We start from the raw sequence: 17,795 nt of genomic DNA, 5'->3' as shown, positions 1-17,795 counted from the left end.
ACACCTGGCTCAGGCTGCCCTGCCTTGCACTGATTTCCATTCTGTGAGATGCTGTTTATTACTTTAATGCCACTTTTCTTCCCTGGCTCTAGTACCTCTTTGACAGAACGTTGTAACCCAGCCCGTTGCCCCCTGCGCAGGTGAGAATAAATCACCAATAATTTACATCAGTGTGGGTCCAAGTACATTTGTTCCAAGTCCTTTAACTTACTTCAAGAGCACTGGCTACTGGCACTGCCTTTGTTTGTACCCTTTGCTAGGAAGACCAGATCTTTTCGCCCATTGCCCTAGCCATGGAGTTATCTGGTATTTATCTTTAGTTTGACACTTGTTTTTACAAATTCTAGCCCAACTTTAAAACGTAAACTCTCCAAAAAGAGAAATGATATTCGGGGGGCCTATTAATTTTTTTGTTTGTGCATTTGTTGTTTCGATTTTTAAAAATAATCATAGTCTTAGAGTGGTATTTAATCTTTAATGATTTTCTAAACACAAATTAATCTCAGACAATCAAGACAGAAGATGAAAGATTTTATAAAATTTTTTCCAGATCCAGTGATTTGGTATCAGCTGGATGAAGATTGATGGACTTTTTAAGGTATTCGAATGGCCTGGAGATGTTTGAAGGAAACCATGTTAACACTGCCTAGATATAATGCTTACCATACTTACTAGGTACCAGTCTCTGTTCTATTATTCATACTCACTCAATGCTTTTTAATCCCCACAACAACCCCAAGAAGTCACTAAAGTTATTACAATTCCCAAATCATTACAAAAAAACAAAAAACAAAAACTGAAGCCAGAGAGATCTAGTGACTTGTCCTAGGCCACCTGTATGAAGTAGAAACCGCCATTGGATTCTAATCTCTTAATTATTGATGCTACACTGCCTCACTCAGTCACTCTTCAGAACCATAATGTATTTCTAATGTTAGTAATCAATTAAAATCTATCATTTAAAACAGAATTCAATCCCTTGTCACTCTATTTTTAATTTTTGTTTTTATTTAATACGTTATAGTTTAATTCCCAGTATAGCCAAAGCAATCCATCATATTGCTGGCCAGAATTACCACTGAAAAACACAACTAAAATGATCTTGCTCCATTGAGCTCAAAGTTTAATTCCCCTCATTTCACATTGAAACTGTTCAGAATCCATGTCATGGCATTAAATTGTTCTCCTAAGGCTGGCACCAGCCTGCCATGCTTCATAGACACAATTTCCCAGAGACATTCCATGCATACTGCTTTTTTTTATGCCTAAAATCCCCATTCTCTACTTTGCGTTTTAGAAATAAATTCATTTTGGCTTCCAGGCAGGATACAAAGCAAACCTGTGGTTTTCCCCAGCAGTTCTCTAGGACCCATGATTGCATTTATTTCATCAAATATTATTTCTGGTTTATTATTTTCATATACTCGATTTCTTTTTCTTTTTCTCGGATTGTCTGAATTAATTATTCTATCTATTGGGATATATGTATTTTTATGTTGCTTCAAATCTTTCTGGAAGGCAGTGGGATATAAATACATACATACTAAAAATAAAATAAAATCTCCTCCTTCAATGCCAAGCTTAGAAGCAATTTCCTCATGAAGCCTTTTTAACTTCCCATCTGTCTAAAATATTTGCCTGATCCTTTGTACTCCTGTGGCTCTCTGTTGATGTCCTCTTAATGGCATTCCAATTCACAGCTTTGTGTTTGGCTGGGCATGCCTGGGTCCAGCTCTTCTGACTTAATTGTAAGCATGATTTTTTTTTTTTTTATCACCTTCAAACCTTGCATAGTGTCTTTTACATCATATGGTTTCCTAAGAGAAATCCACTGTCATATGAATAAATGCCTCACAATATAAAATATGTCATTTTTTCTCAGGCTGCTTTCAAGATTCTTTTCATTGTCCTTAAGTTTTCAGCAATTTGATTTTGGTGAGTCTGGGAATGAAGTTTTTCGAGTTTATCCTGTTTTACTTGCACTGTGATTTGTGAATCTGTAGCTTTATGTTTAGCCAAATCAGGACTTTTGAGCTATTATTTTTTAAAATATTGACTTCTATTTCATATTCTTTCTCTTTTCTTTTTAAAACTCTGATGCTTGGGTTAAACACTTTATGCATTGTCTCATAGATCTCAGATTCCTTCCATTTTTGTTTTTGCCTTTTCCTTTCATTCTGGTTTTTCTGTAATATCTACTCATTCATGTTCAAGTTCACTCTCTTCCTCTACATTCTGTTCTTAAGCCCATCTAGTTTTCTATTTGGCTCATTGTATTTTGTTTTTCAGTTGTAAAATTTCTGATTGGTTCATTTTTTAAAAAGCACTTTTTATTTCTCAGCTGAGACTCTTTTTCGTTCATTTCAAGAGTATCTGCCATTACTTCCTATAGCATGGTTAAGGTAGGTGTTAATCCTGACAATTGTATTAACTCGGGGTTTGCATCATTGGCTATTTTCCCCTTGTACATTTTTGAAATTTTTGTGACATTTCACATATTGAGAAACTTTGGATTATATTCTAAACATTTTAAATACCATATTAATGAAACTCTAAGTGTTGTTTAATTCTTGTGGGATTGTTGATTTTTTTGTTGTTGCTATAAACATTTTAGCAGGTAATTTACCTTGTTAGATTCAGGCCACAAATGCTGATCTGTCTTCTGTGATTTGTGGTTCAGTTTTCAAAGTCATTCCATGTCATTTAGATTTATTTTGCATGCAAAATAACCAGAGACCTGTCTAAAATCTTGGTAGTAGTCTACCCACTAGGTTAGTTCTCAAAGTTATCAGTATGATTTTTGAGGTCAAATCAATGCATGCACAGCTTAGGCAGGGGTAAACTCAGATCATATACGACTTGATGGAATAACTTTCTTGAGACTTCCACTTTCCATGATCACTCTGATTTTTTTTGTTTGTTTTTTAGTTTGTTTGTTTGGGACAGAGTCTCACTAGGTTGCCCTCAGTAGAGTGCTAAGGCATCATAGTTCACATCAACCTCAAACTCTTGGGCTTATGCAATTCTTTTGCCTCACCCTCCCAAGTAGCTGGGACTACAGGCCACAATACCTGGCTATTGTTTTGTTCCAGTTGTCATTGTTGTTTAGCTGACCCAGGCTGGACTTAAACCTGCCAGCCTCAGTGTCTGTGGCCAGGGCCCTAACCACTGATCTATGCACACCGACCCCAGTGAATTTTTTTGACTCTGAGGGTTCTCACATTGTTTGTCTGGATAGAAATCCAAAGCTTTTGCTTTCCTGCTCTTCCATATATTTCTAAAGTAGCCTCTGCCTCTAGGTCCCTGTGGTAAGGGAATAGAGAGAAGTAGCACAAGATTTCCTCCTCTCATGCTGTTGGGCCCATAGTTTCTCTAATCAGAAAAAAAGATTTCTTTTCCACTGGAGTTTTAGGCACCTGCCATGGTCATAGAATTGCCAAGGGATTGATATTGGAGAGATTAGGTGGGGAGAAAATAAAAAAAAAAAAACAGGATGTATTTCCCACTCTTTCTGACTAAAAGGACCCTCTTTCCTTACTTGTTGAACCAATATGATGGAACTTTTCTTGGAGCTCTCTATCAGTACCTGGTAAAGAGTTTGTTTTTGGCCCACCTTTAAGTCCAGGCTAGGAGATGAAAGAGGAGAGGAATAAAGAAAAAAAAAAAAAAAAGAACAAATAAATAAATCTTGAGAACCCAGAAAACACACGACTAACTTGGTGGCATGTCACCAGCTCGTTTCTTCCCCAATCTGCCTGTTACTATTTCTATTTCATCACCTTTTTATGTCTGTTCCATGCAGTTTTTCCAGAGTTTATAGTTGTATTCAGGAGAGGTAGAGTGTGTTTGCCCTTCTTGACTGAAACTGGAAACCCCCCCCCTTAAAATTTTACTGTGTATGGCTGTTTTGAGGTCTTATTAATTCTCTCCATCAGGTTGGCATATTATTGGCCAGAAGTACTTACTGGCTTCACAGTTTATTCCCCATTTACATATATTAGAAAAATACTAAGTAAATGTAATAAATGCCCTCAACTTTGAATTTTAAATCTTATCCAGTTTGAGAAAACTTCATTTTTTTTTCTACTCTTATGTCCTAACCTAAGTGGTTTGAGACAGCAGGTATCTTAGTATCTTACTATATGAGAGAAAATAATTGAAAAAAAAGCATAATTTTTCCTCACCTATAAAAATAAAATTAAGGTCGTAGGTATTACTATAGGCCAGTCGGCCAGTAATGATATAGATGACTGTGCAGGATTTTGTTCATAGCTCACTGTAATCCCAGAATTTTGGGCTCAAGTGATTTTCCCACCCTCCCATCCAAGCCTGCTGAGTAGCTTGGACTATGAGGACATACCACCACAACCAGCTTATATACATTAGTTTTGTAAAGGTAAGGTTTAGCTTTATTGCCCATTCTGGTCTCAAACTTCTTTAGATTACTTTGTAGGCAAACATGTTCTAGAACCATCAAAAGTAAATCATCTGTTAAGATGGTAGACTTTTAGATTGTGGAGGTAAAGTTAGGTAAATGTCCAAGGTCATGAAGCAAAGAGTTATATGACTAGAACTATTCATAACTTGTTTTCCTAGTCATAAACTTGCCCTCAGTTCTGTAAGCATGTTTGCCTAAGGATAAAACGTTCCTCAAGGAGGAAATACCACGTTTTGGAAGCTTTCTGATATGCACAGTGGTGAGTATAGGAGCACAGGTATCAGATGGGCAGACGGTACCTGAGAAGCCTTTATACTTTGACTCCAGCAGTTGTAACCTTAGCAAACACAACACAGGGCATTTACTCATGAGAAGCAAAAGAACTCAATTCAAAAGAAAATTGTTTTGATGGCCCTTTCAAAGGTCCATTCAATGTTAGATATTATGAAAATCCTTTCTACTTGAGAATACCATCAAAGTGAGTATTTTACACAAAATTATATTAGAAAATATAATAGTATCTGCTGATCACTTTTTTTTCACAAATTATGTATTTCTGTTCTATTGATTATTCAAGAAACAGTAAGTACTTTTAAAGTCAACTTGGGGGTAAAACTATATTTCCTGACAAGGAACTACTAATGCCTACATATGAATAATAGGTCATAAAAGATGTGGCAGAGGAATAGGACAAATTTGGGAAGGAAGAAAATAACTAGAATTTGCCTTTATGGTAGGTGGGTCTCCTTGTACCTACTACCTAAATTAACTAATCGCAGACTTGGAGACTCAAGAAAATTAGACGTTATGTAACTTTACCACCCTTTTGTACAGAATCGTAACCATTTTATTAAAACTTCAGTTTACCAGCTTTTTATTTAAAACCCATTCTAGGTCTTACTGTTTTAAAAGTTATTTTGAGAAAGCTGGCATCTGTAACTGAAATAGTCAACTTTTCTAACACTTTAGCAGAAATTCAGTATAGTCTGAGGTTAAAAATATTTTTCACTCCTTGAAAGCAATGTTTTGTGGGATTTCTATATGGAGGGAGGGTTAAATAAAAAAAAACTACTTAGGAAGATTACTGTGCCAAGTAAGTATATTTCAATGGGTAGATTACAGGGTTGAGGAAAGGAGCCCACAGCACCGTCTTTGTTATGTTAGTGACTTCTCAACATAATCTTCCTGAATCTATTTCTTATTCTCTAAACCAGCTACCTATATATCACAAAGGATTACTGAAGGATTGTTGAAAATGACTACACATTACATTTAGCAACACTAAGAAAGCATTAGTTTATAGTAAGCTTTCTATTAAGTATTATTATATTTGATATTGCACCTGCATATTCTTCTTTTTCCTACTTTAAAAATAAGAGCCCTGTGATCCTGAATCATGGCAACAATAACTGAAATTAAACTTATGTTGTTTTACGGTGGAATAAAACTTGACATCTTTTTGAGATTTGGCCAAAGTGTTACAACACATTCAGCAGCAGCTTCCATTGTTTTTCCAATTGTCATCTACGATAGGCTCATATTAGAAAAGGACATCATTTCACTGTGATTTTGAACACCTTTAATCATTTCCTAACATGCATCAGGCATAAGCCTGATGTTTCTCACATTTGCCTTCAGAGGTTAATACTATGCCAAATATGCTGCAGAAGTTATCTGTAGATTTACCTAACTCTTGAATCTTCCAAAGCCCTTGCATTACATTGATTAAATTTAAAATTATTAAATAATTGTTAATACACCAGGTTGATTTCCTAGAAATTAGATTTGGTTTGAAAGTTTGATAAGAATATTACATTCTTGTTAAAAGTTACACAGTTATTGTCACTTCACACTTGTTGACATAGTAGACAGACCATGTTTAAAGAAGCTTCAGGTGCTCTAATGGCTTAATTTAGAAAGGAGGGGGACAAAGGAGAGAACATGTGTATTTTTAGTGATGAAAGAAAAGAGTAATAAATTATCAGTGGAAAAAATGCTCAATAGATAGACATAGATAATGAAATTTTTTCTGATGTGCCTAGAAACTGCATTTGCCTAATATTTAAATGCCGCAGAATAAGAATACCTGTCAAGGAAAGACACACTATATTTGTTATTTAATGAGTTTAAATCTTGGCATTTTGAAGAATAGATGATTAATACTTTTCTGCCATCTTGAAACATACCTGCATAAGGAGACTTCTGTACTTGTATGTTTTAAGGTGTGAGTGGTAGTTAGGGCCCAAATACAGTTAAGTAAAACATAAACTAAAAACATTTAGACTTTTGCCCAAGTTTTCATGGGTAAATACTTTTGCATACATTTACATTTCTAAGCCTTAATTTATTTTAAAGCCTGGCACATTAGTGTTTAGTTGGGCATTATTTTGTGTGTTTCCCGTTACTTATGCATTAATTAGTTTTGTTTACCTGTGCATAATTTTTCCTAATTTCACAACAGTTGTTGTTTTTGTAATTGACAATGCAATTTACTGCATGTGTGGTTTCTGGCCCCCAAACAAGAGTGTTAAGATGTAAAGCACCAATCTTTTCATTTCAGATTGTTTAAGAAAAGGATTGGTTGTAACTAATTTCCAATTAATTTGCAGTGGTTACGGAGGAAGAAAACCATTGCACCTACTAATTAAAATTTAAAATATTCCAAAGTGTCATCTTCAGGTGTCTCTGGAATGTATAATTTTCATTTTGCTTCATTGCTGGATCTGTAACACCCGTGAGGTTGACAGCTCTATTAATTTAAAGGCTCGGTAATACTTATTAGTACAAAACATGAAAAAAAAATACCATTAATCATTTATTTTAATTTTGCAGCTCTGTCATTTTCTCAGTATGTTTTTAAATTATGATGACACCGTAATGTGCACAAATCGACCTAGATGAAGGGGAATCAGAGCACACTACTTACGAAAGACACTGAAGTGCATTATTAGAGCTTAATTAATGCCAAACTGATTAGATTTGATTGCATTTTGCACAAAAATATTTTAAAGTTTTTTTTCCTAGCCATAGTATTTTTTTAAATTATGCAAATGTTATGTTTACAATTAGACTTACCTTTTTGTAGTTCTTCATTTTAATACATTCCATTTAAATACCATAAAATAAACCTAAATTATTCTTGTATTCTTTATTTGGAAACCTGAATTCATCTAGTTATTAGCTTCAATTTCAAAAAAATTAACTTCATTTCAACTAACAGAAAATAGTATTTCTCCAAAGTCATATTCTATGATAACAACTCCAAGCCTAAATTAGACATAAAATGTAAAAATGCTTACAGGCAAAAATTAAGTGAGAATGTGCCAAATATGTAACACCTTATGAATATATGTTGATGTGATCCAAGACTGTAAATATGCTACAAGTGATAAAATGGTATAAAGCTTAACAGAATTTTGTCATTAGCTTTCGAGAAGACCAATATTCACAACTCGTTCAAAATTGAATATCTCCCTCTAGAATGTGCAAAGTTAGAAGTAATCTGCCAGTTGATGGGAATCATCAGACTAATACACAGGTTCCATTTCTTCCAGCAGTTAGCGATCTCTCTTCTGGTGGATACCAGCTATAGAATCACAAGGCATAAGCCTGATGTTTCTCACATTTGCCTTCGGATCTTACCTTATTTAGCTCTTCATTTCCTCCCATCTTGTGTATTAAAATTGGAAAGTGAAGTTAACATAGTCTAAGCTTATCATTAAAAGGCAACAATCTGTGTGGTTGAAAACTTTAAAGAGCAAGTCTTCTTGCCTGCTAATAGAATTAGTCCAGTGTTTCATAGGGGTCTTCCTGGGATAGGTTACCAATTTCACTTAAAAATCTCAATTTAAATCTTCTTGTTAAAAATAAATGGAATCAAATATAATCATTTATTGTTTTCATTTTCTTGAATATTCAGAACACCATTACATATTTTTCATTTGAGGAAACTGTAAAAATTCAAAGAATTTTAGCAGATTACTTTGTGTCATCCTCATGACAGTTTTTTATGGTGAACCAAATGGGTATTATTAAACATGATTTCTAAATCAATAAATAAAAATTAAACAGACGATATAACTAAGTTGTCTAAGCCAAGAGTATCAATGATTCATTTATTCATTCCTTCAATAAATGCTGATTGAAGTCCTTCTCTATGCAGGTGCTAATATTTTGTTCTTGTGTTACAGCAGAGAGAAAATGCAATGAAAAAAACAAAAAGTCATTATCTCTGAACTCAATGCACATGTACATTACTCAAATAGTCACATAAATATAAAATTCCAATAATGATATAAGGGCTGAGAAGGATAGGTTCAGGGGACAATGAAGTGTGTACTATAGCTAGCACTGTGGTGCTTGTGTACCATGAGTTGGTATTATGGAGGGATTAGATCTCATCACATGTGGTCCTGGAAGACTTTTAAAGGACCTCAAAACTAACCTAAGAACTAAACTATGAGGAAGATAGAAGTGGGCGCATAGAGGGAGGGGTGTCCCAGGCAGGGGAAACAGCCCAGTGTGGGAAGGAGCATGGCATATACAGGGTCAGAATGAAAACACCCCATTCCAATTCCACTCTTTTAGTTATTTTAATGTATTCCTAACACAAAGAAATCATAAATGGCCGAGATGATGTATATCCCGATTACTTTGATTTGATTGCTTCATGTTGTATCCCTGTATCAAAACATGACATGTGCTCTCTAAAGATAGACAGCGATATGTATCCATAACAACTAAAAAGAAAAAGGAAAAAATGAATAAATAAACATCTGATAACTAGAGAATAGAAAAAAAAAAAAAAAGACACCAGAAATGTGGAACAGAAAGAGAAGAGTTGTGAGGTGAGGCGGGTGACTAGTGGGAATCAGAGCAGCAGGCGCACCTGGAAACTCACAGAAGAAATTGCGATTCAGTTTAAGAGTCATATGGAAGTAAAGAGGTTTAAGCAGGAGAGTGACCTGAGTAGATGTTCAGGGAAACAAGATGATTCTGCGTGAGAAGTAAGTTGGAGGGAAAGGCAATGGCAATGGAGGGGGCTCCTGGATTGTTCAGGCCTTAGACAGTGGTAGGATGCTGATCATCTGAGCTACTGAAGAGGCGGTAGAACAATTCCTTAACACAGGAGACTCTGGAAAACAATCAGGTAGCTCCTTTCCATTCTAGTACTAGTTCAACAATCATCTTCTTCCTAATCAGTGTGCTAAGCACATTGATGGAAGTGCCAGTTATCGTTACACTATGCACTGGCAATTTTTTAATGGTTAGGAAACATTGGACATTTATACCCTATTGGATTACCATTAGTTGAATATAGAGGAGAAAGCCTTTCAAATTGGTGCTATGATGTTCCAAATAGCCAAGGGTATGTCTGAGTCTAGGAACTGGGCCATGAAAGAAATTCTTTCTTGTAAGACAGTGTGAGCTTATTGGACTCAATGCATTAAATAAACAAACAAAAGATCTATGTTCTCTGACAGATAGTAAATCCCCACACTGATTTTTTTTTCCTAATCTTGCCTTTGAGTAGAAGTGGAGTCTGGCGTGTGGCAGGAATGCTGCCAGGTGCGTCAGGGAGAAGGCAGATGGCCATACTATGTCATTTCCCAATGCCACCAAGGAATCCAGAAAGCCTTGTTGTCTCAGATAAAAGAGGGGTTAGCAAATGTGCTTTCCACTGAATTAAATGTAATTACACTAAAAATAATAGATAACATTTGTTACGCACATATACGCCATGCTTAGCCTCATTTGGTACTGGCAGAGATCTTATAAACTATTTGCTATTGTTACACTCTTTTAGCAAAGAGACACTGAGGCCCACAAGCAGGAGATTCTTTGGCCAGGGTTTTATAGCTGGCCTGGGGCCGAGCTGGGAGTTGAACTCATGTCCTGAGTCCATGTCCATGCCTCCTGTGCTAAATAAAAAAGACCATGTAGAAAATTGTATATGAAATACTGTTTATTAAGATAAGTAAAACCGTAAGTTATAAATCCTCTCTGGCTATGGCCAAGGAGAGAAATGTTTGTGTGTTGTTTTGCTTTATTATGTTTTTGTTTGTTTATGTGACCAAAGATTAGGAGATGCTCCCTAAGATTGTGAGCATCATTTCATCATAGAGATGGGAAAGTAATGAAAATGCTTTGAAATGCTTTTAACCTTCCCTGGCAACCAACTGAGAACACAAAAAATTTTGGAAGGGGGGAAAAATTATATGTCAAAAAAAGTTTCAAATCCAGGTATGAATACTTCCCCTCCAATGCGGCCGAAGAACCCATTACTCTCAGAAACAAGTTTTCTCTTTTCCATACATATTTAAACTTCCTGCAAATTTCATCAACATGTAAACCCCTAAAATCCATTGTAAAAGATTTTATTTTAAATCTTCACAATGATTTGTCTGAATTTGATGTTAGATCACAGAGTCTTACATTAAATTGAAGGGAATTATCATTCCAGAAAATAACGGCTAGAATCATAAAAAAGCTGGCAAAGGAATTTCAGAAAATTGTTATGTTTCATTGCTTGGCTTTTTTGGCAGTTATGGACCTGAAAAATTTAGCATGCACTTTATTCCCACTGTCATATGGCTCAGCTACACGCATGAATTCAAAATGGTTTCCATTATTGGAAGAAGACTATCTTATTCCAGAATCAAGCTAGGTAACTTATAATGTTCCAGATAATTGCTAAATTAAGCTCTCCTCACAGATATTTTATGGCATTTTTTTGCTCTGAAAACCCCATTCATTTCTAAGTTAGCTGAATAAATTCAGTGATAATAAACTCTTAAGGAGATAGAGCGGGGAAAAAATTGGCCAGAGACAGGAAGAATATTTAAAAAGGAAAATGCTACCTGCTGAGGTACTTTCTAAGAACCACAATATTATTAAGTTCACCCTGGTGTAAAGCAATGAGAATCAATTAAAAGATTATTCATTTAACCCAAATTTGATCAGTTGGTATATTATGAAAAGGGAGGAATGTTAGTATACTAACTCAGAATTTTCACAGGTTGAATTCTGAATGGTGCCCAGAGTACAGCAAAGATATGCCAAAGAACAGTATTTCCCCTTTTATCCATCTTTTAGCTATCAACCCAAGAAATCATGACTTTCAATGAAAAGTTCTTTCTTCTACTTTATGCCCTATAATTCTACATATCATTTTAAGCATTTCACTGATTTATATTAAAGTTTAGAAAATGTCGGCCCATGAGCCCAATCTGGCCAGTTTTCTGTTTTTTATGTATCTAAAAAGTTAAGAATGGTTTTCATGGTTTTGAATGGTTGAAAATCAAAAGAAGAATAACATTTTATAATGTGAGAATCATATGAAATTCAGAGTTTAGTTTATATGCATGAAGATTATTGGAACATGGCCACACCCATTCATGTGTATTTATAGTCTAAGATCGGTTTTGCTTTAGGAGTGCAGTGTTGAATAGTTCAGAGACTTTAAAGCTTAAAACATCTACTATCTCGTCCTTCACAAAAAAAATGTTTGCCAATCCCTGAATTACATGGACGCTTACTTAAATATCCTATAATATATAGCCTCCAAATATAAAGACTTCTGTATTTCAAATTAGGCTAAACATCTTAACGGCTACATGACCTATATGCAAACCATCGTGAACACTGAGACACGCCCAGCCTAGAATTGGCTTCTATTCTTCATAAGCTGTCACTCTTCTGCTACATCCTTAAATGTTAGTATTCTCCAGTTGCAAAGTCCACCATCTGCTATTCGTGTTTGCCACACTGTCCTTCAGGAATTTCTTCTCAGTAGATGTTATCACAGGCTCATTCAACCAAATCTGTCTCAAAACCTGCTCTCCCTTCAGACTGAACATCTTCTTCAGACTATCTCATGTAACACTGGGGCCACCAACATCTTGGTTTCCACCACTGCCAAAAATACTTCTCTCTCTATAAGAAGCATCACTGTAAACACAACTAAAACCAAAAGCTTGGAAACAATACCAGAATCTCCCCCTTTCCCAATACCCCACTTCCAGTGAACTATCACGTCCTATAGATTGTGCCTCTTCACTCTCTCAGATCTGCCCTTCCTCTCTCTGTTCTGTCACTACCACCCGAGCTAAACTCCATCATACTTCTTTTCTGCATTGCCATGTTAATCTTTCATCTGATCTCTCTGCCTCTGTAGGGCACATAAAACCACTAATCCGTAATGCCAAAGTGATGTGGCTGAAACTCAGCTTCAATTGTGCTGGCTGTCACAGGGAAATGATCACAGTAACTTGTCCATCATCTCCAGAAAAGAAATGGTGGACCCAGCTAGCCTTTAAGCTATTCTGCTTCTGAAACAAAGTTATAACAATTTTATTTAAATCATATATATTTTTTTTCATTAAAACTATAAAAATGTTAATCAACTGCAGAGCCAAGTCCTGACCCACAGACACATGTTCTTTCCTGAAACTTTCAGAGTTTCCTTCTCTTTTCTCTCTGCAAAGTGATCCTTTAATAGTTCCCATCTTTCAGGGGCGAGGGGAACAAACAAACAAACAAAAACTCTCTACCATATGAATTTATCTACTCCCCACACTCCTCCACCTTATATGACAGAAGCCCTTCCCTTCAGATTTCTCTCTCGGTCTCCTGGAAATATGTCCTCCTGGGTCTCAGTTTAATTCTCTGTTTTTAACATCTCTTTCTTAGCTCACTCATTTATTTCACTAGAGAGCACCCTAAATATGTTTGAAAGGGTATTTAGGAGGTAAATTCTCTAGATCTTTCCGTGACTGAAAATGTCTTCACTCCACCCTTGTGTTTAATCAATACATTGACTAAGTATAGAATGCTAGCATAAAATTAACTTTTCCTCCAGGGGTTGAAGTTATTTCTCCATTGTCTTCTAGCACCAATGTTTTTGAAAAGCCTGATGCCATGCTGATTTTTATTTTTCTATAAGTGACCTATTTTTTTTTCTTTCTGAGGATATTTAGAATCTTCTTTTTATCCCTGTGCTTTGAAATTTTACAATAATATGTTATTTAAGCTGGGCAGGACAGGGATAGAAATTTGATTGGAAAAAAAAGAGAGGGAATGTTCTCCAGGGCAATAACTAGCACAAAGGTGCAGAGGTGGGAATTAGCATGGAGAGCTTGGGAAATTTGAAAGTCCATTCTCAAATCCACCACGTGGACTTAACTCACTTGAGCAGTGCTATATAGGTGACAGGACCTAGCAAAGTTTCTTTGTCCTCTCTTTTTAAATAAGAATGTTGACTCGTGGCTCCTAGGGTTGGTAAGAGGAGAAATAGATATTATTAAAATTAAATTATGAAAACCATATGCTCTGAATAGCAGTTATGTGAATTCCTTAAAGGGAATAGATCCCCCCCTGATCCTACCAGAATGTTTTGAGAAGCACTTAGGGAAGGAATATTGGGTGGATGTTCAGATAACCTGAAGAAAATGAATACTACTTTTTATGATTAGAGCTTTGGAAATACTTGATGTTGGAAGGCAAAGAACCGGGAAAGAAATCACCAAGAACCTGGGCCAAATACTGTCTGGAATATTAATCAGGGAGACCCATATCTCTTTCCTTTAATTTCACTTAGGCTAAAGGTGGTCTTTGGAGAGAGCACAAATGTCTAATGGGAACAAACATTATTCCCATCATACACCATGAGTCATAACCCCCGTCCCTTACATGAGACCAAACTTAAGCTTCTTACTCTTCAACAGCAAGTTTCAATAGCAATGGATTTTTGTTGGGGTAACTCAAAGAGATGGCTGAAATAGGCAGCATCTAAATAATGTGTGTAAAATACTTAGCATAAAGTTCAGCACATAGTAAGTCAAATAAGTCTCATTACTTATTATTCTTGACGTTACAGTTAGGAGGTAGAGTTATTATTTTTAACTCTTTTTGTCATAAATTGATGTTAATTTTACATAATATAAATGTCTAGAAAGATCCATTTCTTCCAAAGCCTTAGCAACACTTTGATAATAATGATCTAATTTTCCAAATGTCTTAACACTATTACACCCTCTAAAGGATTTAGTCCAGCAATTATGAGTCAGAAATCTCTACCTTTTTATTTTAGCTACTAATGTTCTATTTGAATTTAAGGTTATCATGTAAGAAATATGTGATACCTGCTTCCCTGGGTATTCATTTAAAGATGACATTTGTGTGGAAAATGATTCATTTTCATTTTCAGTGTTAAAAAAAATGGCGCCTTCCTACTTAGTCTCTATTTCAGCATTTATAATACTATCCGACGTGCTTATTCTGTTTCTCTTTCCTGCTAGACAATAAATTTTAGGGGACAGAGATTGTGCGTTGTTTGTTTACTCCAAGTTCCTGGTACATGAAGCATGATAGGAGCTGAATAATTTTGTGAAAGGAATAATATCATCTTAGATCTTGTCTAAAGCTAAGAGTTCAGAGGAGTTTAAAAATCAGTAGCATAAGGTACAATACAGTCCAAAGCTGAATTATTGAGAGAGAAAATCTAGTAGTGATCGCTTTCAGTCTACACAGACAGGTAGATTGAAAGGCATCTTGACTGTCTGGTGATCAATTCCCCAGTTCACGAGATAACAAAAGTAAAATAAAGTCAGATATCCATAGAGTTTGGGGCTGGTTCAGCCTAGTGGCCTTTTACAGGTGCAATTTTTTTTTTATAGGAGAAAGAACACTGAATTTTTTCCAGAATAACCTGATTCCAACAAACTTAAATAAAATTGCTCATTCTTTCTTCCCGGGTTTTTCACGTACTTCAGTCTTTCTACTCTATGAAGAAAATTTCCATGTCCCAAAACCCCCACTGCTGATTTTAATGATCCTGTTCACGTGACATACTTTTTTTTTTTTTTTGCTTCGTTGCTATTAGTGAATGACAAGTGAAGGATATTCATTTTAACTTGAAAATGTCAGGCATGCACTTTAAGAGATATATTTTTGCAGCTTTTAATGAGGTGGTGTTTCTTTTTGAAAGAAATACTCCTCTCTGATGCGAATTCTGTGCAGGTGACAACTGATATTTAATCAGTGATGGTTCTTGTATTCGTCGCAGTTCACTAAAGAAAATGTCTCAGATTGCTTTTGAAAAACTCTTAGCGTCACTAGCCCAAAGGCAAGATGTGACCTTTTTATTACATAATGAGAATCATTTATTATCTTACAATGTATCTTAAAGTCACAGACAAAATGCCACTTTGATAATTGCTTTCAATTAGCTTTGAGCATAGCATATATTCATAAAATGTCTTCTCTAATTTAGAGTTGAATTAGAGAAAATTGCAGACATAATCTACTTTAAGGTTGTCTCATTTAAGGTGATTCGTAGTTTTATATCAAAGAAATCAAAACGAGTAGCTTTAGAGCAGTCTCTCAAAATGTTTTAAGCAGGCTTTTCAATATTTGATTCTATTCTATTACCAATTAATTAACAAATTAGAAAGCTAGTTCATCATTTCTGACCTTTTATGCACGTTAACTTTGACTTTCATTCCTAATGCTTGTTTTGAAATTAAGCCTTGCAGTTCGTGTTGAAAGAGAGAAACAATCTGATTAGCAAGATAAATAAGGCTCGCCTTGATACTTCGGCTATAACTGGGGCTCTGAATACTGTTAACGGTGCACACTTTTCTGCCTTCAATAAATAATGCATAACTAACAGTCCAGAAATCATACTGCATAGTTATATAAAGAGTTTTTGGTCTGACTGCAAGTGAGGTTAGTGGTAACATGATCTTTACAATGTGACTTCAGCTAGTTTTTATTTTTGCTAGTATCCTGAGCATTGTGAAATATGATTTAAATGCCTATTCTTACGTCCTTTAAAAATATTTTCTGAAATAATGGAAACTCTGGAAGTACATTTTATACTTGTGGCATTTCAGTAACTCATGAGATATTATTAACCTTCACAGAGATTTTCAGAAATTGGTATAGTATCTGGAGATTACTTTACTCTCTCTTTTTTTCTAGATAAAAATTACACACAAGAACCAAGCTCCTATGCTGATGGGCCCTCCTCCAAAAACTGGGTTATTCTGCTCACTCGTCAAAAGGACAAGAAACCGAAGCAAGGAATAATCCTGTATCGTTTTGTTCTTAGAAATTTAAATAGCATAGTAGGGCCATGGAACACTTATGCTGGAAATCTTTGAACCGTTTCAAGTCTCCTGCTCATGCAAAATTATGGAATTGGTTTAATAGTTTTTGTTACTGAGCTAATGTAAAATTCAGCTCTTAGAAAATTTATTGTCTCAGTTTTTATAGGCATCTTTGCATGAAGAAAAGCAGAAGTTTACATGAAGTGATACTGCATATTTTTGTTGCATGCATTTCCATAGATTTTTATGTCTTCAACCCATCTCTTCCCCAATTTCCACTTAATAACCTGTGTGAAAAATTTGTGAAACATGCAAAAGGAGATATCATGGGAAATGTGATTCTCGGTATGATTCCAGTTATTTCTAAGCACTAATCAGTAATGCACCAATGACCATTATTGTGGATTGCTATTTCTTCCTCTTCCAATCAATGTATCAATGACCTTTGACCTATGACTTGTGGAGAAACTTTTGATTCAAAGGTTTTATTACATAGTTGTTTATGATACCTTGCTATATATAAACAATTTTCCTCAAAATCTTAACGCTTCCAGTTGAAAATTGAAATATCAGGTATAAAGTTTTCTTGTGCTAGAAAATAGAAAATGGTTTTTATTTTGTTTAGTTTTGGTTTTAATTCCAGAAAAAAAAAAGTAAAAACATGTTAATGTTACTTGGCAGTGAAATATGGTACTACAACAAGCCTTACTCCTTTCTGCTTGAGAATCTACAGAGAATTCATAATCACATCAGTAACCAAATAGATATTTTAAACCATGTGCCTAATTAATGTGTTTCCCACCAAAGATTCAAAAAAAGATGCTTGAGAGAAACGAGTTAATGCATAATTAATTAAGCATTGTGGAGCAAATTTATGGTTCTTATGATTAATTTTGTGATGACTAAGATGCTGAGAGTGAGTTACCCATTAATTATGATTAAAATTCTCACCTTTCACAGACAATAGATGATATAACACAAAGCTCAATGGCTAATTTCTTGCTTTCTTTGGTCATTTACAAATATAGGCGTCTAATTTTTAATGGGTCAGTTAAGTACACTTGAAGGAAGTAAATGATTATATCGGTTCCTTTCTAGTATAAATTGGTACCCGTAATAATTTTGAGCTCATTGAAGTAAATCATGCATGCAATTAGCCCCCTCCCCTTCACCCACTGTACTCCCATGTCTGTGACATTTCAAACGTTTATTTGGAAAATAATGGCCTAGATTGTTGTTGAAAGGTG

At 35.1% G+C, this 17,795-nt stretch overlaps 1 protein-coding gene across 6 annotated transcripts in view; it reads left to right on the top strand.

The window, feature by feature from the left end:
- Positions 1-17,070, top strand: part of DGKB (diacylglycerol kinase beta) — a 694,453-nt gene extending 677,383 nt beyond the window's left edge. For 5 of the 6 annotated variants that reach the window (XM_012811488.1, XM_023519015.1, XM_023519022.1 and 2 more), the window contains one exon: positions 16,421-16,528. In XM_012811488.1, coding sequence (XP_012666942.1) covers positions 16,421-16,528 — 108 coding nt within the window. Of the gene's footprint in view, positions 1-16,420 lie in introns of all 6 variants that reach the window. The other variant, XM_003782718.2, reaches the window with a different exon arrangement.
- Positions 17,071-17,795: the final 725 nt, after the last annotated feature.

This window comes from Otolemur garnettii, unplaced genomic scaffold, assembly GCF_000181295.1.
Source record: "Otolemur garnettii isolate 467f Iridium unplaced genomic scaffold, OtoGar3 scaffold00005, whole genome shotgun sequence".
In the NCBI taxonomy this organism is placed as follows: Eukaryota; Metazoa; Chordata; class Mammalia; order Primates; family Galagidae; genus Otolemur; species Otolemur garnettii.
Note: the sequence above shows the minus strand (reverse complement) of the source record. Positions and strands in the feature narration are given on the sequence as shown.